General features: G+C 40.6%; 1 protein-coding gene across 9 annotated transcripts in view; it reads right to left on the bottom strand.

Annotated features, from left to right (window-relative positions):
* RAPGEF6 (Rap guanine nucleotide exchange factor 6) overlaps nt 1-26,998 on the bottom strand; it is a 156,615-nt gene that overhangs the window by 71,445 nt on the left and 58,172 nt on the right. For 7 of the 9 annotated variants that reach the window (XM_068408499.1, XM_068408500.1, XM_068408506.1 and 4 more), the window contains exons 8-16: nt 13,708-13,839; nt 6,725-6,908; nt 5,746-5,882; nt 4,645-4,803; nt 3,938-4,090; nt 3,254-3,418; nt 1,849-1,956; nt 1,300-1,503; nt 781-889 (exon numbers count right to left, since the gene is read on the bottom strand). In XM_068408499.1, coding sequence (XP_068264600.1) covers nt 781-889; nt 1,300-1,503; nt 1,849-1,956; nt 3,254-3,418; nt 3,938-4,090; nt 4,645-4,803; nt 5,746-5,882; nt 6,725-6,908; nt 13,708-13,839 — 1,351 coding nt within the window. Of the gene's footprint in view, nt 1-780; nt 890-1,299; nt 1,504-1,848; nt 1,957-3,253; nt 3,419-3,937; nt 4,091-4,644; nt 4,804-5,745; nt 5,883-6,724; nt 6,909-13,707; nt 13,840-16,890; nt 16,972-26,998 lie in introns of those variants that run through there. The other 2 variants (XM_068408507.1, XM_068408504.1) reach the window with 2 other exon arrangements.

Raw genomic sequence — 26,998 nt, 5'->3', positions numbered from 1 at the left:
GTTTCATGCTTTTTTGGAATTATGCTAATAAGCACCTGCTAGGATCTTGAAAGTTTTTACCTGCACAGTGATAAACACAAAATAATAATTGAAAAGAAAATCCATAGTGAACAAGGGCAGCTAACTGGAGGAAGACAATAAAAGGAGACCATCAGAAGGTCTCAGATAGCTCCTTCCTCTGCAGTTGTATCTTGTGCACAGTCTCGTTCTCTCTGTAGCTATGGTTATTCTGTTGCCTGAACAGGATTATGGAAAAAGAACAGATGGTTTGACTGAGATTTTAAAGAGGTATTTATGTGTTTATATTCCCATTGGCAATTAAAAGCCAACATTTCTATGTCATACCACTTTCCCCCTTTCAATTTGAGATATAAAGGTAATTTATCCCATCATTCTTACAGTCTTTATAAAAAGTTTTACGAAAGCCCAGTTTTACATTTTTGCTGTTTCTTGGCAAAAATACTTTGGCCCAGATCCCTTGGCTCTGTTTCAGCCATATCACATGAAGGGACACTAAAGCTGCTTAAACAGTCGTTTGAGGATTCCTCGGGGAGTAAAGAGCTGGCTCTGCTGGCTTTGTGCCACCCAACACGCAGCCCTTGGCACACAAGAACTTATCTAAGCAAATGGAGGCACAACGAAGGGACTTCTGCACAACTTTTCACTTCCAGAGCAAGTTGGAAAAAAAAAAAGGTGGAATCTTATTGCACTTCTAAAGCCAGAAAGACTGGAATTTTTCTTCAATTACACAAAGATATATTACATATAAAGTCTACTCACCAAAAATGTTTGTTTTTACAGTGATGGAGAGATGAGTGTTGTTCCTTAAGATTTCCAGAGCTTTTACAAAGGTAATGTTCTCAAAATTCTGCCCGTTTACTTCCATTATCTTTAAGAAGAAATAAAAATGAGACTACTAGGAGAATAACCGTTTACAACAGACTTACAAAGGCAGTAATACAGGCCCAGTCCCTAGGTGGGAAGCAGTCCAACAAAACTATCTGATGCCTTCAACTTAACTGTATCTCTGAGCAGAAAGTTTCCTAAAATAACCACAATTTGCTTTCTTTCCCTATTCTGTTTTTGAGATACTTAAATATTTTGAAAACTATTTAATAGAAACCCATTTAACACATGGAAACTGAAGCTGAACTGTGGCATTCACAATACAATACCAGCCAGTTGTTTGCTTTCAGTAAACAGCATAATCTGTTTGTTGGGAACACTACAGTTGGTTGAACTGGAATTTTTTTTTTTAATAAAGAGATTAATATCTTAAATGAACTTTATGTTTTTTACCTGATCACCACGCTTGAGTCCAGCTTCTGCTGCTTTACTGCCCACTTCCACAGCCTCTACAAAAATACCAAACCCCTTGTCACTTCCTCCAAGGAGGCTGAAGAACAGTGGCGAATCTCTAGAAGGTTTCTGCAGGGTGATTTGTCTCCATTTCGCTTTGGCAGCACAGGCAATATTCAGCAATCTGAGATGTCCTTTCATTTTCTGTAACACAACAGACACAAAATGGAGTGCAGTGTTTTTAACTAGAAATGGAACAACAGTTGGGGAAAAAAAAAAAACAAGTTGCAGAAAAAGGACTTATGATGCCATGTATCCAAATCTCACTAAATAAACCTCATCCTCTCTTGCAGTGATGAAAAACCACAGAAATTAGTGCTATATGTACTATTTTCTATGGGCTTTATATCTAAATATATACGTAAGAACAAATATGTCCATGTTAAAAGCCATCTATTGACTGTTAGACATAGAGACTACAATGTGTTAGTCACTGGGAAATGAGAATATGTTAACACTAGGAGTATGGCAGGTATTTTTTGCTCCTACCGTATCTTCCAAGTTCTTTTCAAATTCTTCCAGAAATCGAGTCATAGCAGGGTCTCCTTCAAAGTCATTAAAATGATTGTTCACCCACAGTAAGACCACTCTGGTAACCTGTAAAAAGAAAAAATTATGTACATATAAAGGTACCTATGATCCTTCTCCTATAGGCTTTAATCTGTAAGTAAAGAATACAAGGTCATGGCAGGATAACATAGGACAGATAACTGCATCTGCTAACCAAGAGAAGCAGAAGACATTTACACTTGAAATCATCTTCCCTTTTCCTTTATTTATGGAAACAAATGAAAAATAACAAACCAAACATTTTTGTACCTAATTGGCTACATCACCCAGTACTTACTGGTGCACAAATCCACCTTCGGTTAACTCTAAAGCACCCTAATCATCTCCTTAAAGAAAGTTCTAGGAAGTACGTTGTGATAACAAAAAGCTTTCTCTTAAGAACTTCTTGTTAATTGTTCAGGTTGCTTTTGTACGTGCTAGAGAATTCATGATAAAGTCAGTCTGACAACTATTTTATCCATCCATGTTACAGAAAAGGTTAGTCTATAGCAGTTTCTCTTCTAAAAATAAACAATTTCCTCTTCTATTTGCTGAGACAGTTTTCTTTTACTTTCCTTTTCTGAAAAAACAGCAGTTGCCAAAATGAACAGCATGGAAAAAAGGTAAGAAGAGAAGCAGTAACCACAGCAAGAGAGCCCAGACAATTTCCTATGCAAAAAAAAATACAGCACTCTGAGCTGAAGGAAACCCAACAGACTAAGTCAGACCACATAAAACCGCTGGCTAAGAATTTTACTCCCATAATTTTCAACAAATTGTATGCAGATACAAGTTCCAGACTATGAACATTTTTCATGCATATGTGCATGCAGTTACCGAGTTGAACCTGGCTCTATTTATGGAAGCATTTTTATCAACTGCACCTGTCTTGAGCAGAGTTTATTTTAAGTAGAGAGTTCATAATAAGCTGCTCAAACAAAATGTGCTCAATACACTGAAAAGCTCTACAGTAGAGAATTATGGAAAACAAGCACAATGCTGCTGTGAAAAGAAAGATGGTGTGTCCAGGAGATCACTAACACAATTTCCCTGAATTTCTGCTGAAAAAGGATTTCAGAGACTGGCATTTACATCTTTAAATTAAATAGAAAACAGTATTTATCATCCTGCAGAGGAGAAGCAGTGTCATATCTAATTTAGGATAGTACATTATATGCATACAACACACAGGAGAATCCTTTCTTGATATTACTGAAAAATGCTTTGCTTTAGAATAATTCATATAAACCAGCTGGAGCATAATCCTAGTTTATCAGCAATACAAGAAGGAATCAATTTGGAGATATTTTCACCAGAAACACTAATCTCTTAGACTCAAACCAACCTTATCCCTGAGGCTGTCCACTGTGAACCATTCCAAGAGTTTATTTCCAACTTCCAGGGGGCTCGTTAGAAATGTTCTGTACGTTAGAAGGAAATCTTCGATGTAGGTTGGATCCACGATAGAATGTTCTTCTATTAAGTGCATGATGAGTCGCTCGGGTGTTGCCTTAAAAATTAAATGCAAAAAATAACTGATATCTCTCATCACTGCCTCTCTCTAGAGAGTATCTTAACATACAACCACTTGAACAGTACACTCCCTTTTCAAATTACAGTTACGGCAAACTTGGGAGAAAACACACTAATGTGTTTAAATCAAATCTTCATGCTTCCCTCAGCCCACATGTTTTGTATAGGTAATACCTGGCTAAAACAATCAGTAACTTCCCTTAATTTTATTTTTAATAGACAGTTTTTCTTCCAGATTACAAAAAACATGTCAATACATAAAGATGCACAAAGGGTGGTCCCAACACAACACTCAATATATGTGCTGAAGAGGTCTAACTTTATTAAAAGGGAGATGAAAGTAAATTTGTAAAATAATGTAAATTCCTTCCATCCAATTTTTTTGAGATAAGACAGACAAAACTGAGGATGTGTTCTAGATTCCAACTGAAATTGAATTTATTTACTAATAAATAAAGGTTTAATAGATTAAAGGGAAGCACAGAAAGAAATTCACCTTGATAACTATGTGTCCTTTTCTGGTTCCGCTGCGATCCAGCTCTCTGTGCTCCTTTACCATAACAATTTCTCCTTCTTCCTCCACTTTATGAGTGTTTTTTTCCACGTGGTTCAGAATCCTCCAGTAGTCTTGCTGGGCTATACACACAAACTGCCCCCAAACAACAAGGGATTGTTAATAAATATCCAAAGCACGAATGTATCCCCATCTCTGGGCTGCTTCGACTCAATCACGATAGCACAGCATTTGATACCAACCCCACCCTGTTCTGCCCAACTACATGAGAGAGAAAGTTAGAAATAGAAGACAAATAGAACTGGCCACCTTCTTACATCTCCAAAAGGTTGTTTGAAGGGGCGAAACATATAGAGGACAAAGTCTGTAAGAAGTGGAAAGGGCTGTTTTCTATTTATCTGTTTTCACTGCAGGTCAGTCGCACACACTGCCTGACTGGGCTGGACTGAGCTTACGTTTCAGCACAAAGCAGAAGCTCCTGTTTCTCACACACCACCAGTGTGAAACTCATTTCAGCTACTGAAGAGTGTACAACCAACCCAACATCAGTCGAACCCTTGACCCACAAAATAACCAACCTCATTTCTTCTGCTCCTGGAAGAAAGATGATGCCTTAAGACGAAATTAGTCTGTCTTCTTTTATTAGACGCTTAAAAATATGAGGTAGTTGTACGGAATTGTAATCTCACCTGACAATCATCTACTTTGGTTCTGACCACTCCATTCATGTACTGTTTCTCCAGAGACGGAGTAATCCCAAAACTATTTCCCATACAGAGACTCTCACTCTTGCCATCGGGATAGCTGATTTCCACTGTGCCATTTAAAATAACATACCAAGAATCGAGCTAGAGGAAGAAAAAAACCCAAATTTTAAAAGCAAAGCTAATTCAACAACTTCTATAAGCTGTTCCAATGCTCTTATCTCAGAAAGGTTCATTCTTGCAGTCTCCAGTTTGTTGTCACCACAGTTTTGCAACGTTTAATTCACTAAAAATGTGCCCTGTAAGGCAAGCAATAAAGATGATTGAAACAAGTCTTCAACATTCTTCATTCATTTCAGAACTAATTCAGTAGGGAGGAATGCTGATGAATAGATTTCTGCTTTAATTAGTGGGCTAATTGCTACAATATAGTTATACCATTTAGTGAGAATGAACACTCTTCCCCTGGGTACCCATTTGGTCACTACCAGAGAAGAGAATCCACCCAGTCCTCTTGGAGGGATGACCTGCTATGGTCGTTCCAGATGTCTTGATCCAAGGACAGAGAGAGATTTCAAAATAGTGATTCAGAGCACCTATGTGGGGAGCCTGACCGCTGTCTAATTTGAACATCTGTCTTCTCCCACTGAATATGTATGGAAACTGCTCCTAATTTAGACATTGATAACACCTGCACTGTTGGGCAAGAATACTTCTCCATGTTAGTGTTTTAAAAAAATACATTATAAGAAGAGAGTTGTTTTACCAATGGAAATGATGCATTCTTCTATGCCACAAATAATCTTCAAAATGAACTCCTCGAGCTGTTAGCACTTACCAGACAACACCACACTGAATGCTGTTTTATGTCTGTACTCGGCCATGTTGATGTCTTGAACAAGATAGTAACACACAGGCAGAATCTCCCAAAGGGATGGGCTGAGGTTTGGGGATTTTGGGTACGGGCCACGGTGAGAGAAGAATTCTCCAGGTGGGGGAGAGTTGCGGGTACGGGAAACAGCCCTTCGCCCCCCGATGCCCTCGCTAACCTGTAGCACCCAAATTGTGTTGTAAGCAGTAACTTACTTCTTGGCCGTCTTCAAGTATGATGGCTCCTGCTTGCTCTACTACTTCGAATATCATCACTGAGCAAAGCTCCCTTCTCACAGACATCGTCATGTTTGCAAAGGCAGGGAGCTGATGCATAAATTCCAATAATTGCTCTGTTAGACAAAGGAAACATCGGTATCAAGACTGCAAGGCCCAGGGGTTCCTTAGATACCTTCCCCTCCACAGGTATATTAAAGCTCAGTTAAATTCACTGAGAAATTGCTCAGTGGTGTTACAAGCCCCATTAGTGCCTGTGGCTAAATGAGCCCAGTATGCATTTTGTCATCAACAACTGGAACTCGGCTCTACATTCTTGATCATGTTCTGATTGACTCTTAGAGCAGCAGTCTGGCTAGAGTGTAAAAGCACTTCAGCTTCAAACATTTAGGAAAATTAAAAATACCCTTACAGTACAGTAATTATAAGCTTGATAGGAGCATGAAATGATTTTCTAGTGTTGAGAGAAGTAATGTGAAGTATAGCGTAACGCAAATTTTACTGTTGAACTAATGCCAATTTCTAGTTAAACACTGCAGTAAATTATTTTCATCTTAAATGTTTTCCAGTTCACAATTATGTAAAGCTATATACTGCAGTAATAGTATATTCTCTTTGACATTTAATAACTAATTCAACAGTTTCAGGCAGTCAAAATTACCTTGCTACGTATCAACACAATGTATCAACACAATGACTGCAGTACTTAACATCTTAAGCATCTCAAAGACTGTTTTTTAAAATACTTAGTTTTTCAGAACAAATACTCTCTCAGATCTAGCAAGATGAGACATCATTCAATTAGCAGTATCACTAGAGCAAAGTGATCTCTGGAAGGCATTATTCATAATTATGAGGACAGACATTTAACATTAACTCACTGAACAGTTTTCAGATATGCTTCTCTTACACAGTTATATGATATCATTTTATATAAAGATTTTTTTTTTCTCCTCACCAATATCATCATCAGTTTTATCTGCAGGCTCTTTCTCAAGGCACTCTCGTACAACATCTCGCCCTAGAAGTGGATCTGAAGTTCTGTCAATGTCTTCATCCTCTTCTTCTTCTTCATCTTCAGAGTCTACAGGTGCTTCTGGAAGACCTGTTAAATCAACGTCTCCCATCTCACTTTCTGTAGCCTGCAAAGAAACCATCCATCAGACAAAGAGTTCAGTGTCTTTGGTTCAATGATTTATGGTCTTAGGTAGCTAACACACCAAAAGAAATTCTGTGATCCACAACTCAAACCAGAAATCAGAATAGTTCCCTTTCTGAACACTAAGAAAAACATGTTACACTAAAATCTGCCGTAACAGGATGGTACAAATATGTACCATTGGCATAAAGAAACACCACGCTACAGGCATCATGATCCCAAGTTCTGAAAACAAAATTAACATACTGGGACAGTTGTTCTCCGTCTTTACTTCTATCCCTCCCCACCTCCAATGAACTACAGGCAATATAAATATCATCTGTGTGACACAGGAAAAAACAAAGCAGATTGAGTGGCTGAAATGAAAGGGATTTGATCTCATTTTTAATTTTGGTATTGTAACACGGACTTGAATCCTGGCACAGAGCAAGTATGTCAGGTGGAGTATGCAACTTGGGCAGGGTAGATAAGGATGACTGCTCTTTACTGGCTGATTCTCATTTTATAGCATTTACCCTTCCTTGCAAATTCATGTAAATAAAATGTTTTTTCACAATTTGAGAGTCTGTATTATTAACGAAATAATCATCTAATTCAGTAACACCACTGGTCACCCAATGCCTGTAGACACATTTCTACTGTCATCAATAGATGGCAACACAGACATCACACGGAGCAGACACACGAAGCAACGGTGAAAGAGAATGCAATACTGGCAACAAAAAGCAGAATCACACAGGAATCATTTGCAATAATTCCTTATGTAAAGTTTAAATGATGTAATTGCATGAAAATAACTTTCCAAACAGATGGAAGGAAAAAAAAAAGCAGTTTTAAATTTTCAATTTCCACAGAGTAGTTGCTCAATCACTTTTTTTTTTTAGTTTAAGCCAGCATGCAAATCATTTTTCTGTTCAAATTCAAAAATCTGAACAACAAGATGTGTCACTGAGGAGTATCAGACAATTATACAGAGATTTATTTTTTTTAAACGAACACATTTAAAATATTCACTTTCACTTTAAAAGAAATCCTTGAGGTTTTACAAAGACACTGATGACAAACTAATGCATCAAATACTCTGCATGTTCACAAAACCTCCAAAATAAAGGATGGGGTCCTGTCCAAGCTGACTTGGAACACTTCCAGTGATGGGGCAGCCACAACTCCTCTGGGCAACCTGTTCCAGCATCTCAGCACCCTCCTTGTAGAAAATTTCTTCCTTCTATCCAAGCTAAATCTACCCTTTTCCAGTTTAAAACTGTTGCCCCTTGTGCTGTCACTACAAGTCTGGTAAAAAGTCTTTCTTAAAAGACTCCTTTAAGTACTGAAAGGTCTCCCTAGAGCCTTTTCCCCTTTTCTCCAGTCACTGGGGACTTGACCTGCCTGCAGGACTTTTCAAATAAGATGGAGAGTGCCCTCAGCAACTACAGCAGCCAGCTCCCTCAGGACCCGGGGATGCATCTCGTTGGGTCCCACGGACTTGTGTATGTTCAGGTTCTTCAGGTGGTCTCAAACCTGATCTTCTCTTACCATAGGAAGGACTTCCTTCCCCCAGTCCCCACCTTGAAGTTCAAGGACTTGAGAGATGTGGGAATAGTGACTACCAGTGAAAAATGAGGCAAAGAAACTCCCGAGTATCACAGAATCACACAGAATCAACCAGGTTGGAAGAGCCCTCTGGAATCATTGAGCCCAGCCATTGCCCTGACACCACCATGTCAACTAGACCATGGCACTAAGTGCCATGTCCAGGCTTTTCTTAAACACCTCCAGAGATGGTGACTCCACCACCTCCCTCAGCTTTCTCCACCCCACTAGTTCTCCTGTCTTATTTATGGGCAGGAAGGGAGAACATTTTCTTTAATCTTCTTTTTCTGACCAACGTACCTGTAGAAGGAACATTGCCAAACCCAGCTCCAACTGTGCCTTACCTTTCCTGATCCCAACCCCGCACAGTGTCCCCATATTCCTCCCAGGATACATGGCCCTGGTTCCACTGTTTGCGTTTCCTTCTTGTGCTTAGGTCTGACCAGGAGGTCCTCACTCAGCCATGCTGGTCTCCTGCCCTCCCTTCCTTGCCTCATAAAAAACAATGCTCATTTTAAGTGATTTAATCACAGCAGACTGCACTGCCTCCATCTTCCTACACTCCCCATGTTGATCGGCTAATGTGAGCCCCAGCACATCGACAGATGAGCAGGATTTCCTTCTTCCACTAGACAGGAAAATACCAGGTTTTAGACACAACCTTGGACCTTTGAGCTTGTCCTCATTTTAATAATTAGCCAGTAAACCTAATAAATAAGGCTTAAATGATTTAACATAAATATTTCTTTCAAAGGAGGGTAACAATATATAGAGAGTTAAATCTGTGTTACATTACATCACTTTACTGGCTTGTGTAGCTCACATTAACAGTTCTGGAATTCAGCCCAAGTGCAAATTGTGCTTGGAGAGTCTCAGCAGCACATGATCAGTACAGCATTTTATTCAAGGACTTTTCTACCATTTCTTCATCTAAATAGCCACAACGTCTATCAACTTTTCCAGACAGAATCACAGAATCAATCAGGTTGGAAGAGCCCTCTGGGATCATCGAGTCCAACCATTGCCCTGACACCACCATGGCAACTAGACCAGGGCACTAAGTGCCATGTCCAGTCTTTTTTTAAACCCCTCCAGAGATGGTGACTCCACCACCTCCCTGGGCAGCCCCTTCCAATGGCTAATGACCCTTGCCGAGAAGAAAAGGTTAGACAGAGTAAGACAGACCACAGTACTAATTCCCACTTTGATAACCTCAAGCTAACAATACTGAGGCTACAGGTTCTACAGGAAAGTGATTCTTTAAAATTTTCATTGTATATCCTACACAGGACAATAAAAAAAATATTCTCTTTTCTTGATGAAGAAGTTATCATTTAATCAAGCTATGAAATAAGGGATAGACCTCAAATTGTGTTTCAAAGATTAGGTGCAGATGGTTGACAAAATGTTGGCAGGTCAGGCAGCGCTGGAAGGAGCAGGAAGGATTCTGCTCGTAAAGCTGTCTGCAGAAGTAGCTGCTCTTCCCAAGCATGATGCCCCAGCTGTTTCCATTATCAAATACCAAAATCATTCTTAACGGAAACATTTATGAATTACTAATTTACAAAATGAAACCAGAAGCTGCAATCCTCAAATCTTACACAAATATGGATTTTCAGGATTGGGTCTACAGGGCAAGAACATCTACTGCAAAGGCAGCAGAACAGACTCAAACGGCGTGTGTCACGTAGATCATCTACAAAAGTGAACACCAGTTTAGTGTCAAAACATTTGTTTGCTATTTTAAAACCACACTATTGTCACCCTATATATAGCACTGCAAATTTTGCCAATTACCATGTTTCAGCTGTTTGCCAAACGTTCATCATGGAGATGTCCTGTACACTGGCCTACACCTTGGAAACTAAAGACACAAGAACTAGCCCTTGCAAAGTTTTAGTGACAATGATACGTTTTCCACTATGATGTGTATCAGAAGCATACACTGACAGAAAAAAAGTCTTAAATATGCCTCATGTAGAAGATTTCCTGTGCCAAAATAACTCCATATGATAATGTTATTTTAGTACTCACGACTCCTGATAGTAAGAGTGAGGGTTTTGTCCCCCTCCCCTCACGTCAATTCTGCAGGGGAAAATGTCCACGTCTTTTTTCAGACTTGACAGAAAAACCCTCAGCAAGGACCACTCCCTGATGCATGTTTTATAGATAATCCATTTTAATATCAAAATCTGAACCACAACTGGAATTATTACTGGGCAATAATGCTGCTGCCCAGAAATAATATATACTGCCAAAGTGATAAATGATTTTTTTTTTGAAAGAGAGAGAGAGAAACTTTAAGCACACCACTGACAGAGCTAAAGAGAGAAAAAAAAAAGATGCAAATTTGTTGGTCATGAAGAAAACAGCATTACAAGGTATTGATAGAACTAATCATTACAGTAGAAGTGAGACCTACCCACCTACACCTAGAGATAGGATCTGGATTACCTATGTTACCCTGGCTGGATGCCTTAAAGCCTGTCCCATGAAAGACATTTAATTCAACAGGTACTACAGAGTGAATTTTTCCCTGAGGACATCTATTACAGGTCAAAGCAGCTGTTTGCAGAAGTTGAGTCCCTCATTTCAACTTCTGTGCACATAACCACGCAGCTTCCCCTACTTCTGTCTAAACACCATAGCTCTGAAACTAAGCTTACTGTCACAAATGGGTTGAATGGAAAAATTTTTAAAAAAATTTAAAAAAAAAATCACTTCAAGCAAATTAAAGAAGTTGTTTTAAAAATTGTAGGGAATAACTTTTTTTTCCTATATTTAAAAATAAAATAAAATATAAAAAAGGTCTACAGTCCGACAGAAAAACAACTGCTCTGCAGTATTCCAAGCAAGCTGGACTTTGCAATATGTACATTTTACCACATAAAGACTGAAAGCTCCAACAGGGAGCAGTAACGGTGCAGGAGAAGGGAGGAAAAATATCTTCATACATTTATTTTCATAAGTTTCTGCAATTAATTGAGGGTTTAATACAATATGTTCACAGCAGGACTCCTTTTCTGCTGATCTCACCTTCAACTTTATGTTCATCGTTTCCTGTTTAACATCCTGGACCGAGAAGCAGCTGGAACAAGTGAAACCTCATTTCAACACTATCGATGAGTATAGTGTACACAGACGAACAGAAACCCTTTCCAAATCTTCATAAAAAATTGTTTCATCTATTCTAATCGTATTTTCCTATTCTGGAATTACATTTGCACTACTTACTGTAAAAATTAGCGTTAAGATACCATTGATTCAAAAGGTCATTTCGAGGCTACATTAATCAAAATTATTCAAAAATGCTCTTCCTCTGCTGACACTAATGACACTCCTAGAGGGTTTGGCGTGTAACAGACACGATGCTGACTGCAAAAACAAAGCATCAGTTGGCGAAGACTTTACAAAAAGATACAAAAAATTCACTACAAAAAATAAGAAGGGAGAAAAACCCAGTGAGTTGCTGGTGTATTTTCCCCCTCCTGACATGCCTGTGGCACATCTTATCTTCACCCACAGTTTCTCAAATGCTTGATTCTCCAACGCTGTCTTTCAGGGTCAAGGACGCTGTAGCTATGATCATTCACTGCTGTAATATTATCTTTGAAGATCTCACATGAGACTAACGGTGGTAACCAGCCTCAGACATCACCCTGCCTGGCTGGAAATTCTCAGCAGAATTTACAGATGTCCGTGTTCTCTGCGGGATGCCAAACCCGACGGGCTAATGCCACCGCAAAGGAGACTCCTCACTCCTCCAAATTAATACAAAATCTCCAGTAACTTTCACATTAATAAATTAATAATTCCTTAGGGTACAAAAATACATTTCACTGCTGTTTATATGCTACAGCGCATATAAATATGCTACTCCATTATTTCTTTTATTTATATAATTCTTATTTGTTTAACAATTATGCTCTTTTGGCATTTGCTGAAGAGTAGACACAAGGCATTTCAAATGCCATTAACCACACATGATAGAGTATTCCCTCATTACTGGAATGGTATTTTCTTTATCAATAATATATTTTAAGTGCTTTTCACTTAGAGCAACCTCTCCGAACTCCTCTGGTTGACAGGCAGGCAATGGTCAGGAAAACTGTCCATCAGCATCCTGATATAGGAGATGTTAAGGTACAGTACACAGACTAGTTCTCGTGACTTCAATTAAATCAATTCTGTTGACTCAGAAAATTAAAAACAATCAAACAAACAAAAAAAACCACAACAAAACACCAAACCCAACAAGATACAGAACAAAATCTTCCAGAACTGCCTCTCAGAAACCAAAGAACTCACAAAGTGTTTTGAAAAGGCTCTCTCAGGGATGCAAGCTACTCCTGACCTACCTGGCAGCAAGCAAATCTAAAGTAGTAAAGTAATAGATTAAATAGGACAAAAATGCATCGAGACACTTTATGTTCTAAAAGGATTTTTGCTTTTAATGCTTTATTTCTGAAGTTACCTAGCAATAATTTGCTGTAAATAGGATACATCGATAATCTCTGTTTAATGTATAAAAATAGTACCCAGGCAGTACCCAAGGGAACAGGTGTCTAAAATCAACTTACACCTACATCGTGGCTCAATAGTTGCTACATACTCAGTACTGTAGTCACATTTCAACTTGGAAGGGGAAAAGCTGTGAAATTACTGATCAAGACAAACCCAAGATGAGCACCCTCATCAACCAGAACAAAAACCCCCATGAAACTAGATCTGCAATTTGACACAAGACAGCTTTCATTTGTTTACAGATAATATATTTAATAAATTACCTATCTCTGGATTTCAGACAACTTCTCAGCAAGCAACATGAGAATTTCTACAGTCAATTAGTACACAGAGTACATTTATTACCACGCTTTTGTTTGCAGAGCAGAACATCTGTTATTAACAATAAATACCAATAATCAAGGAAGGTATTTGAAACACAAGAATGATTTAATGGAATTGGTTCCATTTCAGAAAGAAGGAAAATGATCCCATAAATCATCAAAATGTGACTTTTAAAAGCAACAAGTTTGTTTCACTTCTGTGTGGCTGTGGAGGTGGCAAGTCATGAGCAACACCGGGATATGCAGAAGCACCAAGAGGGCAAGTCTTGGCTGAACAGCTGCTGTTTCTGTTTATTGAATGTTTAGCATCAGGGAAGGAAAAATAAGAAACAAATGCAATTTTACCTGATAAATGTCAGAAAGGCTGCTGCTCCCAGAATCACTGGCAATGCTACATCCCGACTGGCTTGTGGGGACGTGAGTCACCTGGGGATGAGGATTGTCGGTAAGATGCATCTTGGTAAGATCAGCTGGAAGCTGTAAATAAAATGGATTTGGGGAAAGGCAGGAAAAAGAAACAACAACAAGATGTGTAAGTCTGACGTGAAGACAAAGCTACTCATAAAACTTACGTTACACATTTGAATGTCCACCTGTAACGATGTACTTTTTGAGAAAAAGCTAATTTAGACTAAGCTTGCCCAATCGCATCCAGATTTTATACAACTGACAGAAAACGATGCACCTTTCCAGAAAACAAAGGTCCAGCCTCCTCACTGCTAACGGATCTGCACCAACAGGATTAAGAGTGCATACGATGACAAATAGATGGTGCCAGCCAAGCAGCCCACGGTCCTAAACATTAGCTCATGTTGCAATCCAGCATGAAGCAGGATTCCTGTTTATAAATTCAATTCGTGCCTTAGTTCAAGAATAACCTTTAGAAAACATCAATATAGAACAAAAAGTAACGTAATCTAAACAAAAGTTTTGGTCCAAAAATGCTTTGAATTTTCTTTAAGAAAATGAGTACACAGAATATTATACATTTTTGGTACATGTATGTACAATAGCACTTCTACTTTATAATTCTATCTGTAAATGAACGCACATATATAGATACATAAATTTTAGTGCATGATTGAAGCCCACAAACATGTTCTTTCTACTGAAAAAATAAAAATCAGTAGTAGGCTTTTGAAGAATTAGAGCCACGTGGAATAATACAAACTAACCAGTCCTTTAATTCAGCTGCTCATTTATTTTCTGCCACACAGTTCTAGTATTTTTAAATTTACACTCAACTATGTTGAAAGAACATTGTATCAGAGAATCATAGAATCACAGATTCCATGATAAAACTATAAAATGTATATACTTTACCATTTATAAATGATAAAATTTATATACTATTCCTTTAAAAAAATGTTCTGATGCAGAAAAAAAGTCCAAAACTACTCTGACAGCATCAAGTCTCATGACCAAATGGAGAAGCTTCTCCTGTAAAACAAAATTCTACACAGTCATGTCAGCCACTCGATATTCAGCCATGTGAATTAAAAGATAACGTTCTACAAATGTTGTTGATCCAATATCAACTTTATAAATACTGACTAAACTTGTAAGAAATGGAAAGCAGGTCTTCATTTGGAATCACGTTTTTATGTCCGTTGTTTGAAGAGGAACTGGGGGTTGGAACTAGATGATCTTTAAGGTCCCTTCCAACCCAAACCATTCAATGATTCTAAGAGGACCCAAGAAAAGCACTTCACCAAATACCTGTTCACATATTTTCCAAAACCCTAAGCAGCACTGTAGGTCTCTCCAAACCTTCCTCAACCCCAGAAAAAAAGACAAGTGGAGAGCACCTCTGACACACGTAACATGCATTTGATCATCAAAATTGTTACACGGAACATGGGGGATGTTGTGTCATCTGTCACTGCCAACGACATTCTCATGGCCAACCATCCTCCGGGCTCTAGAAACCAGCACAGATCGTTACTTGCAAAGTAACTCTGGCAGCTGAAAGACTACAAAACTCTTTTTCACTATCCTAATACTTACATTATTCTAGTTTTGTATATATTTTACTTACAAAAAGGAAGTATAAAACCTGTAAATTAATATCTATGTTCACATGTATCTGGCAAAGGAGAAAGTTTGAAAGGCAAGAGATTGCTGAACTTTCACAAACTTCCATTAAAAAAAAAAAATCCAAGCAGTAGGTATAAAACAGTGAACTTGATCCAAATACAAAGGAAACACAACACTTTGAAGCCTATGTTTAGCCACAAAAAAAAAGTATTACAGGCTGAAAAATCTATTTTCAGGCTTTGAGAACAGCAAAAAGGTCAAACCACTCAGCTGACAAAATTCAATCCGGTGGCCAAAAGGTACATTCGCTGTCTGTCAGCACGGGCGGCAGGGGCTGGCGCACACAGGGACCTCCTACAGCAAAACAACGTGTAACAGTGAAGTAGGAAAGCTGAGATTTAATTCTGGTCCCGAGCACTAGCTGGTTACTTTTTAAATCCAAATGACTACGTCTACAGCGCCCATTCTTGTGCCACGTACAGAAAAGCACTATCCACGTACTGCTTGTAAAGGGCACGAGGCACAAAGTGTTACATCCTCTTCCTCAAAGCCTGCGGCGATCTGGACATTAGTTACGTCACTGATACTCCAAGGCTGCCGAGCGGGGTGCTGCTGGAGGCTGTTCCCCCAGCTCTCCCCTGTGCCGCAGGGTGACTCTGCTCCTCCGCTCCCCGGAGCTCCGCGCGTCACCCGGCTCCTCTGCAAACACACCGCAGTGCTACCACCGCGCGGAAACGGAGAGGGGCACGTATGAGCAAGGTCAGCGCAGCGTCTGCCAGGAGGACGATATCCAGCAGCAACCCAGCACTCGCTGGCAGAAGGGCTGCTGGCAGACGCTGACGCACTGGAGGTCAGTGCCACTGAAAAAGCCAGGAGTTTTAGTACATCACGGAACAAATCAACCCATACAGATTTACTACCCCTAGCACAGCTCCGCTGCAAACTCCTCGGCCTGTCCCCACCTTCACAACCTCTTTATTCCCACAACCAGCTCCGAGTGCAACTTCAATCAGATTTCTTCCCGACCATGAGCAAGTCCCACGCTGACGGTGATAACACAGACACAAGGAAATCGAATTTAAGCTCCCTGCTCTCCAGATTCAGAGTGATTTTCAAACTTTCAGAACGGCTCCCGGAAAAGAACGAGCAGGACCAAGAGCAGAACCAATTCTGCGGGATTTCACAGGAGAACAAGGGCAGATTCCTGCTCTCTACCAAAAACTGGTGCTACTGAAGCCTATCCTGGGGCAAAGACAGCGACACACACACAGATACACACCGCCACGCGCAGTTTTTCTCCCCTAATTAATTTAAGTTTTGAGATTCTTGTGACAACCACTGGTTTACTGCTGGAATAAGACACGCCTCTCAAAATAAAAAAGTCGTGTCTGTACTTTGTATGCCATTTTCACAAACACACTTTGAAGACCAACTCAGACCACCACCAGCCTTCCCAAAGGAGTATTTCTAATCAACCCATTAATCACTTACAACTGATCCTCATCCCCCTGCCAGCGCTCCCATACACTTCCATCACCTATAAAGCACACAGGAGTGTACGATGCTCCTGCTGGGCTCCGCAATATGTTCTTGTAAAAGACATTTAATGCAGGTCAGATGCAAGGAAACGCTGCAATATCTCTTTAAATTTGAGAGAGAGATAAGGTTTATTTGAGACAAGTGACCTTTAAAGTGCTGCTTGCCACTCTATTCAATCTCCCAGAATAAATCACAGCTTCTGTGTTTTGTATGTCGTTTTTATTGCCCAAAGTGATTGGTCTTTTTTCAGAGCTCACTGAGCAGCAATACGTGGATGGGGTGTTCCTGTAACAACACGACAGCGGACGCGGGAAGGACTTGCTGGATGTGGGACTGAAGTTGCCAAGTGACATAAAATTGTCTTAACTATTGGTGAATAACGTTCACTTATTATTCAACTATGATTTTTGGGGGGGAAATACTTAGAAGCTGTTGCTAGAATCACATCAATATCTTGAAAAATTACATGTTGGGACACAAGTTCAAAAGAGCAACGTTCACCTACGTCCACACTAGAGGCTTTCAGACGCAGATGTATACACCTGAGTTATCTTCTGGATAGTTGTGTGCCCCAGCAGCCACAGACAGGAAAACCCCAAACATCCATGAAATTCTGATAAACACAGAAATAGACTACTTACTTGCCACTTTAAACCATAACAATTTCATTTTTTCACAAGAAGGGATAATCTGGAACTCAAACACGAGGGCGTCCGACTCGCTGGCACAGCCAGTCCCTGCGTCGGTGCCAGCACATCCTTGTGACTGACCTTTCCCAACAAAGGGATATTAAGCACCAAACCCCCTGCTGAAATGCCATACTGTGCAGTTCAGAGCTGTAGGAGAAAGGAAGGTTAGAAAATAGAAGTTATGGTCTGCACAGCTCTGCCCTCCCACGGAGCCAGGGAAATACAGTTGGTGATTACACTGAAAAAACCTGAATCAACAAGGGAATTTTTAAAGAGAAACTGCAAATTGTAACAGGGAAAAAGGAAAGAAAAAACACTAAACCCTTTGGAAGCTTATCCTAATGTCCTGCCACACAAGCCCAGAAGCGACAGCAGCCTGCACTGCTTTGTTACACACACGTGGGATTTCTGAAGGTGGTACACAGGGTCCACCCCACCCTGCTCGCCGAGGTGGCTGATGAAGGGGCAACGCTGGGGAGAGGGGAGGGCAGAGGACACAACAGTGTAAAAGCCGGTTCTGAGCAACAGTTAATAAAAATGACATGCACAAAATACTAAACTCCACCCACAGCAACCTTGAAAACACCCCCGAGGTGAAGACTCCATGAGGCCCACCAGGAGCTTGGCTTTTGTTATCAGTTTCATGGGTGCAGCCATCCAGCACCAAAGCAAGTTTCACCAGGAGAGGTTTCATCTTAATATAAGAAAGAAATGTTTTTTACTGTGAGAACAATCAATCACTGGAACAACCTCCCCAGGGACACAGTAGAGTCCCCATCACCAGAAGTCTTCCAGATGTGACTGGGCAGGGTGCGAGATGATCTCATCTAGGCTCCCCTTCCAGAAAGGACCACGCTGGTGCCAACACGGACAACTGCCACTGCTGCACAATTACCAAAATCTCATGGGTTACTCAGCGTTTTCTTCATCTGATGAGTATCATAAATGAACCAACCAGCCGACGTCCAGCCCATTTCCTCTCAGAAAACAGGAAGGTAACATCCTTCAGTTTTATTATTTCACTACACTTTCATCACCAAAACCACCCCAAATTTACAATGGGGCAGTACTTTTCCGCCACAGCCACAAAACACTTGTCAACAATTACGACGACACCGAACGTTTACACGTAATTTTCAAGCCATCCAGCGCAGCAGACTGAACTGCATCTCACTTATCTCATCTGAAAGTATCTAATTCTCAAGACATCCAGTTTGAGGTGTCTGATAACCAAAGATGCAGCCAAGACAACAAAAATTGCCACGCTACTGGGACGTGTGCGTCTGAACAGAGATTTCCCAACTAACACTGATTTTCTAAATTAATATTTAATTTAGCTTTGCAGTAGTATTTCTATCTATACCTATGGCAACACAAGCTATACAAGAAGTGGTTTGCCAGCTTTCTCCAAGTCTTATGTCAGTAATTTTGAAATTAATTGGAGTATAAATTCTGATACATGGTGTATCTCACAAGCTAACAGTCCACTTCCACAGGCCCAAGTAGAGTGCGTCTGCAGTGACATTTACCTCCTACGTAAACACCACTTACTCTCAGCAGTGAAGTCACACAGAATACTTGGGAATTAAATTAAAAGCTAATTTTGGTAAAACAGATTTTTCAGATTGCACATGCCCTGTACAACAGAGCAAGTGACGTGATCTCTGACGAGATGACCACCAATCAACCCTTCTGCAAAGCACACTGAAAATTACTGTTAGCCTGAGGACAAATTTCCTTCATGTGCTCCTCAGGAAGGTTTTGCTAAAAATAAAGGCTATAGAAAAGTCATTGCAGAGTTTCTACAGAGAGAAAGTCATGTCGCAGGAGGGCTAAACTGAGACACTTGCCTTTTTATTCCCCATTCCTTCCAGGAAAATGAATCAGAAGAACCCCTTTCGGCACAGGGACTGTGATCTTCACGCTGTATTTCCTACGTGACTTACTTTTGGATGTGCTGGTATCTTTCCCCTATGGAAAAGCCACATCGGTGCCTCTGTGCCACAAGTTTTGAAAATAAATATCAGTGTTTCCTGGTACAGTTTGGATATCTGAAAACCACAAGCTGAAAAGGCATAGACAACACGAATTTGCCAAATAGTCTTGACAGATGGACACAAGACCTATGAATTATCTTTTTCTAAGTCTAAAAGAAGCTTCACCATCATGTTTCATCCCACGGTAAATGGCACGTTTATTAAACATGCTCAGAAACATCCTGCAATGAGGGCACCGACCAAAGGACCCATCATCAGAAACCAAATTACTAAAGGAAGCACAGTCTGCATAACTCTCCCGGTGTATAGTGTCCATTACAAATTCAAATTAATGGAAAGAAAATGGGCAATAAGGAAGCAAAAGTTTCACCTCATTCTTTATTTGATTCTCCTTGATAGCCAAGTTTTTCATCAGTTTTCCTAGGCCCCTGTATGGATGTTTACAGCCGATCGATCTAGTCTGGACACAGTAGAAGCACCAGCCTCCGAGGGAACAGTCTGTCCTTCTAGGGGCTGTGTAAGCAAATTTTCTGTCCTTGGTTTTACAGATTGTCAGTAACCTTATACCTTATTTGCTGTTCTGAAGTTCCCTGAAATGTTGCCAGCAAGAGTAATATTCAGAAACAACACGGGGTTTATTTCCACGGACACCCGAGGACAAGCACGGCGCAGCCCCGCAGCGTCGGTGCACACGTAGGTCTGCTGTGTCACCGTGAAAACCACCGCGCACCGCTACACCAACCCAACCACCTCACCGCTGCAGCCAGCTCTCAAACTCCAAGCCCAACAACCCCAATTTTAAGGCGCATATATTTATTATTTTGTTTATTGCTTGAGGTTTTCCATTAAGAGGTTTCCACTGTTTTAAGCTGGAAGTCATTCACACACCCTTGGAGCATTAACTGTGATGACACTTGGTAACCCCTGAGCTTTAGGAAATGCTCTTGCTCAGCCTCCATCGCACCCAAGTGGTTTAAGGGCAGCAATTTTCCTTTCTCAGCTGATACAGAAAGTCAAGACTGTTAAGAACAGCCAGTTTAAAAAAGCATGTTTGCCTTCAGTTTTAAAAACTAAATTAAACAAAATTGCCAAACTAAAAAGACCACTTGATCAAAGAGCTGAACGGACCGCAGTCCTGTGACCCCTCTGCCAGCTCCCACCTCTCCTTTTCAGTGACCATGTCCTCCCATGTCCTTCACACACCTTTTTCTCTTTGATGTCCTACACCGTTCATGGTCCTGGCCTCCTGAAGCACGTCCCAGGCTGCGTGGCCAACCTGTGCAGGATGGGGCCTGCTCTGCTTCGCGGCACCTCTCCTTCCTCTGGCCTTACACTTGTCACAATCCACAGCTGATTATTTTAAATACTTCATGGTCAAAGTCTACCATAACTTGAGCAAACTCTGCATTCCAGCATCTTACTTGCCAGTTGCTTTAATTGTCTCACTACGTGCCTGTGATTCCATCACTAGTTTGTTCATTTTCACAAGATAACTAATTTCATTAATTAGTTCTATTTTTCCTTTCTACAACCTACTCAAACAAGAGCAGAGATGCTCAGTCCCACTGACACACAGTCAGTCTCTCACCAAGCAAACCTTTCTGTATCCCACTTTTTGCTCTCATGCAACCCACTCATTCCGTCTAAGGGGAAAAAAAAAAAAGTAAATTACTTTCATCATCTCATAAATCCTGCCAGTAAAATAACGAGAAACCAAAACCAACTGGAGTTCTCCGGAGTTCTTTTGCAGAACTTTCGTTAGCCTTCTTCCCAAGGATTTATATAAATTAACTCTGGTTTATGCTCACCTTTTACATACGAGCCACAGTTCTGCCCCAGTTTAAAAATGTTTAAAATACACTTAGAGCTGTGTTAATGGAAGGGGAGAAAGTTGCTCCTCTGAGATACACAAAGAGGCCATTTAGGATCCACAGAGAGGGTAAGAGAGCCCAGCTGAATTACCTATGCTGACATCAGTCCTCAACTAACTTAATGCAAACAAAAACATTTCCTCCTTAAAGACCTTAGATGTTCCACCAGTGGCACAAACGAAGATTTCTTCAGATTTTTCAAGAGCAGCAATGATGCCTTTTTGTTTGTTTGTTTTTAAAGCCAACTGATGGATCAAATACTTTCCCAACACGTTCAGACAAAATCCCGTAACCTTCATCAACACGATGCAAAGAAAACCAGCGCCTATCCAACCATACAAACTTCAGATCATTTTCCTTTCTAAAACATACAAAAGATGGGCTTGCTGACAATATTTCAAAACTTGTTTCAATTCCTTAGCTACAGTACACGCTTAATTCAGTTATTAGTAGTCCTACAGACATGAATCTCAAAGGATTAAGGACCAAGTTGATACCATTCATGACAGCCTTGCAGTGCCCTGAAAACTATCCTTTCAGCCTTCCTAAAATAACCCCAGGCTTACAGAAAAAACTCAAAAACCCAGAACAATAAAAACCCCACAACAAAAAAAACACTTCTAAAAATTAAACATCCCTAGAGGCTGTTCTATGCCTCCAGCAGCCAAGAGCTTCTTGGCCTTCGTGGCTCCTACAGCGCATAGAAAATAAAATCCTCTGAAGTGTTACGTTTCCTTAGTTACAACAAGGTGACACAAGGACAGAATTTCAAACTAAATTCCGGTGTTGCCTTAAACCACACGTATAATGCAATTTTAATTCAGTTTTCATATGTCTAAATTATAGATCACTGCTATGCCTTAACTCATGACCACACTGAGCATCTGACACGCAAATATCTGCTTTGGAGAAGAAGTGGGGACTTCAGCTGTGAAAATTCACCTGTGAAAAAATGTACTGGTATTGATGAGAGCTCCGTAATACTGGGAATACCCGACATGAAAACATAAGTTGCATTTTTCACAACCATCAGTTAATACAGATCAACTCTTCTCTGGTCTATTCACAGCGTAACATTTTTTAAATGTCAAGAATTGTGTTTTGTTATTATGTAAATGGAACAGGAATGTTCAAAAAGACTTGTTGTCAGTGCCAGAGTTCATATTTTACTGTTTGTTCTCGCCACCAAAAACCAATACATTACAAGACTAAAAAGAGCCTTGTCTAAATAATTACAGGAGAAAGCAAACTGTGACAGTGGCTGGTGACGAGTTCTGTAAGGAGCTGAAGTTTCACAAGTCATTAAAACTCCGGCAGCCACGCAGGGAACAGTAGCCTGAGATACTGCAGGGCACATGAAATTCCAAATCCACATCGAGTTTCATCTCAGCTGAATAATTTATGAACTCTTATATACACTGATGGGTAAAATGCAGCGGTGATGATGGTCCCTCTTCACACATCCTCAAGGCTGCTACAGCCTCACCTCACTGCGATGACACACGGGGCGGTCCCCAACTAGGCTGCAGCTGTAAGCAGAATTGTAACAAAGCAGATTTAAAACAAACAAAGCCTAGGAGGAAATAAATGAACAGATAGGTGTTTATTTGACTATTAAGAGCCAATTTCCGATAAAAACAATACTTCAGGAAAAGGTTTTTTCTGTTGAAAAGTAGTACGATGGGTACTTGCATTTCATTTTAACCTATTACAGACTGGAGTATAAAATCCGAGCTTCCTAAAGGACATGGCCACACAGCTCATATTAAAACATTTTTATTTTAATAAATTATCAAGCAAAAAGTGCATTTAAGCAGTTTTACAGAAAGTATCCTGCAAGCTGTTAAAAGTTTAGCTCCTTTATAACTAAGTGTGAGGAAAACTGGCATTCATTGGTCGAAGCGCTCATTCATGAGAGCATTAAGTAACCAAGAGGGTGTGCTCCTACAAATCACTTAAGATGGAGAAACAAGGCAATCCTTCAGTTGCAGGGGATGGAGGGGAAAAAGATCAGAAAATATGGAATAGGAGAGACCATAAATACTCTGAGGAGCTGGCTGAAACTCCCGAAACTCAAAGGACGGCTAAACCATACAAACCAAAGTTCGTAGGAGGGAAGAACCATCAGGAACCAGAGGAGAGGAGCTCTCAGGGCCACCACTCACTGCCTGTGCCTGCACATAAACTCGCACACTTGGGTGACGAGCACCCGCAGGTCCCGCTCCGAGTGACAACGGGGTGCTCTGCACTGAGAAAGCTGGGCTGGAAGCTACAGGCACGGACAGAGAATGATTGGAGGGAGAGGCAAAACCAAGAGGAAGACGTTGTCAAAGCTGACTGAAAAAAGAAAGCGAAGGATCGGTTACTCTATTTGTACCGAGAACATTTAAAATTCATACTACCAGGGCTATGTTCCGTGTAAGTGCATCAGCAAAGACAAGGATGACATCAAATCAAATCAAGGACACACCATCCAAGTTTTAATTCTGAGGAGGTGAAAATAATCTTTAATTGCATGAAGGTTTCAAGTCAAGATCTTGAAGATCACATTGATGCCCCTTGGAATCAGAAGACTGTGTTACACTGATTTCAGTTACGGGTAACTAAAACTTGCATCATGTCCCTGGGAGACAACAGCAGAAACAGGAATGAGACTGAAAAGTGACTCCAAGTCTTCCGCTCTAACCCAAACGTTTACAGAGCAAATTTATCTTGTTATTATGCTTAGCATTATTAGATTTTATCTAAACAGCAGAAAGAGAAGAACACAGAAGCCTAGAGAAAATAAATTACTGTCTACTGTCGTAAGACAAGTTTAACACACACCTGGGATCTTAAATGAAACTGTTTTCCTTCAGGAACAAACATTTGAGAAGCTTAGATGTTAATTCAAAACCCCTTATTTTCTATAAAAAGCACATCATCTCAAAAAGCCTCCCTTTTTAAATATCCTCTACAGATACATTACCCAATCACTTCGTATTTTCCCCGTCAGACCCTCCTGCTACACAAATGGGGTAACTCTATATGCATTCTGGGCTTGGGAAATTGTAAGGATGTGCATAAAATTTCTATTACAGGAGAACTGTATACATCTAAATCGTTAAGTTTAGAGCTCTCTTCCATCGTGAGTTCATAACACATCTATGTTGAAGAGTCTAATGCCACCAAGTGCATTACAGACAATTTAACAGACACTGAGAAAATCACGATCAGAATTACAAAGACAATCAGAATCTTGCTCAGATATACTTGAATTTTTTTTTTGCCTTAAAATATTGCATTGGTAGCAGAGAAATTTAGTTTAACATAAGCCGAATGCCTCTTGTCCTCACAAATACAACCAGTCTGTGGAAGCAGATCTCCACAAGACTGATGCGAAGTCCTCCACCTTCCTTCATCTTCCTCCAGAGTCACAGCAGCTTGACAGCTGGGACTGCTGTGATCACTGTTCGCCACATTCCTCGCTGCTTATCATCCTCACCACGGTTGCTTACAGATGCCTGCATCTATTTATCTCATCTTCTACAGTCTATCATTCCAGAAAGCGTACGGTCCCCAGGGCAGAGCCCATTTCTCATGACGTGCGATTCTGCCCCCATACTGGTACCTCCAGACACAACTGTCAGAGGAACAACCAGCACCCTCCTGCAAAGGAGGTGGTGATCTCTCTTGGACACACCGCCAAGTATCTTCATAGTCTTGAGCAATGCTGTTGACCTCTGCCAGAGCCCGTAGGGCGGGCTGAAGGGCTTGTACAGCTCATCTTCAGGAGCGCTGCAGAAATCCATGATGCTCACAGTGCTCTCTCAGCTCATCCCCCTTCCAGCAGCTCTTTATGCAGGCAAAGAGATGGCATTGATTACTTCACAGATGTCTACTCCGTCCCTTTTACTTTCAGAAGGCAAAAGCAACGGAGTCTCTGGGAGGTGAGGGGTGCAACGCAAATGGGAGTGGACACCCCTTATACCCATGGAGCATCTTCCAGGCGGTGATGGAGCTCCTAAAGCTGGCTGCTCCTGCAGGTCACTCCACAGCCACACTAATTAACCTCCTTAGGTTAAGGTTAACCTTCAGAAGTGTTCTCCTCTACACACCTTCACGAAAGCTTACCTTTCTGATTAGTCATACGAAATATGACTGCATTTTGCTCTGATTAAACAGATGTATCATTACACTGTCACATTCAGAACAGCTATAATTACAACTGAGTCAACAGCCCATCTTCAGACCATTGTCCTACACCACTTTAAAACCGACCAATTAAAAAAATTCTGGGACAGGTATCTACATAAATCTAAGACATTTTGAATTTAATGAGAAAGCAAATGAAAAATCAGATGTTCAGTGCTCTATGTCAAGACATGGTTCCAGTTTCAAATTAGTATCATAAAATACTGGACATTTTCAAGTTAAAAGTTATAAAAGTGCATATTTAAAATTCCGACATCAGTTATTTTGCTATAAGTATTATTATAAAATACCTGTCATAGAAACAGATTTGTGGTACACAGCTCAGATCAAACCAACATGGAACAAATTCAGATATAATTCAGCTCATCAGTGTGTTTAACCCTATGCACATTTCTCTTCAGAGTTGCAGACAATAAGCAGATCAGTTTAAAAGTTTGTGGGGGTTTGCAGGAGTTTTGGGGGCCTTTGTGGGGTTTTGCAGAAGGCGGCTACAGGTGCTTTTTCTTTTGTGCTTTTAAAGATAAAGAACTTTTAGCTGTGGATTGGAATGCAAAACCAGTTAATTAGTTTTCATCAGCCATTAAAAAAAAAAATAAAGAAAACAAACCTCCCCCTCCCCAACATTTTATACCATTTAATTTAGCAAAAATGAGTGAATGAATGGCTTGACTGGTATGGCAGCAATCCTCTGGGTATTGTCCACAGAGCTGATGCAGGGGGCCAAAACCTTTACTGTTTTTTTATATTATTATTGTACCCCTGCCAAACCCTCATTTGAGCGCAGGGTTTCTTTTTTGTGGTTTCTCACTTCAGCCCAAACTCCACAGAAAGAGCAATGTCAGCTGAAGTACCAACGTGACTAAGCATTGCCATTTTTTCAGCAATCTTACACATTCAGACCTCCTTCATAAGGGTGGTGCAGGTCAGCCGAGCTGAAGTAAACTCATCCTTTCATATTTAATGTCTACAGAGTAGGAAGGGAAGAAAGCGAAGGAGCTGACGTGTACACTGGAGACACGGACGATGACACAAACAGGCCAACGTCTGCCAGCAGCAGCTCCAAGGCGAGGGGCAGCGATTCCCCGGCTGAGCCCACGGAGCCCGTCTGCCCTTCAAGGGCACCAGCACCTGCAGCTCTGCTTCCCCTGGTGATGGGGGGGACTCAGGGCACGTGAAACAGCCAAAATTCAGCCCCACGTACGCCCAGGTATTTACACATTGATTTTGGCCACTGCCTGCAGAAACCCTGAGGCCCAGCACTTTTGCTCCCGTACACCACGAGCTTCCACTGACATTTTATCAGACACAA

This window comes from Nyctibius grandis, chromosome 10 (assembly GCF_013368605.1).
Source record: "Nyctibius grandis isolate bNycGra1 chromosome 10, bNycGra1.pri, whole genome shotgun sequence".
NCBI classification, from domain to species: Eukaryota; Metazoa; Chordata; class Aves; order Nyctibiiformes; family Nyctibiidae; genus Nyctibius; species Nyctibius grandis.
This window is presented reverse-complemented; position numbering and strand designations above follow the sequence as displayed.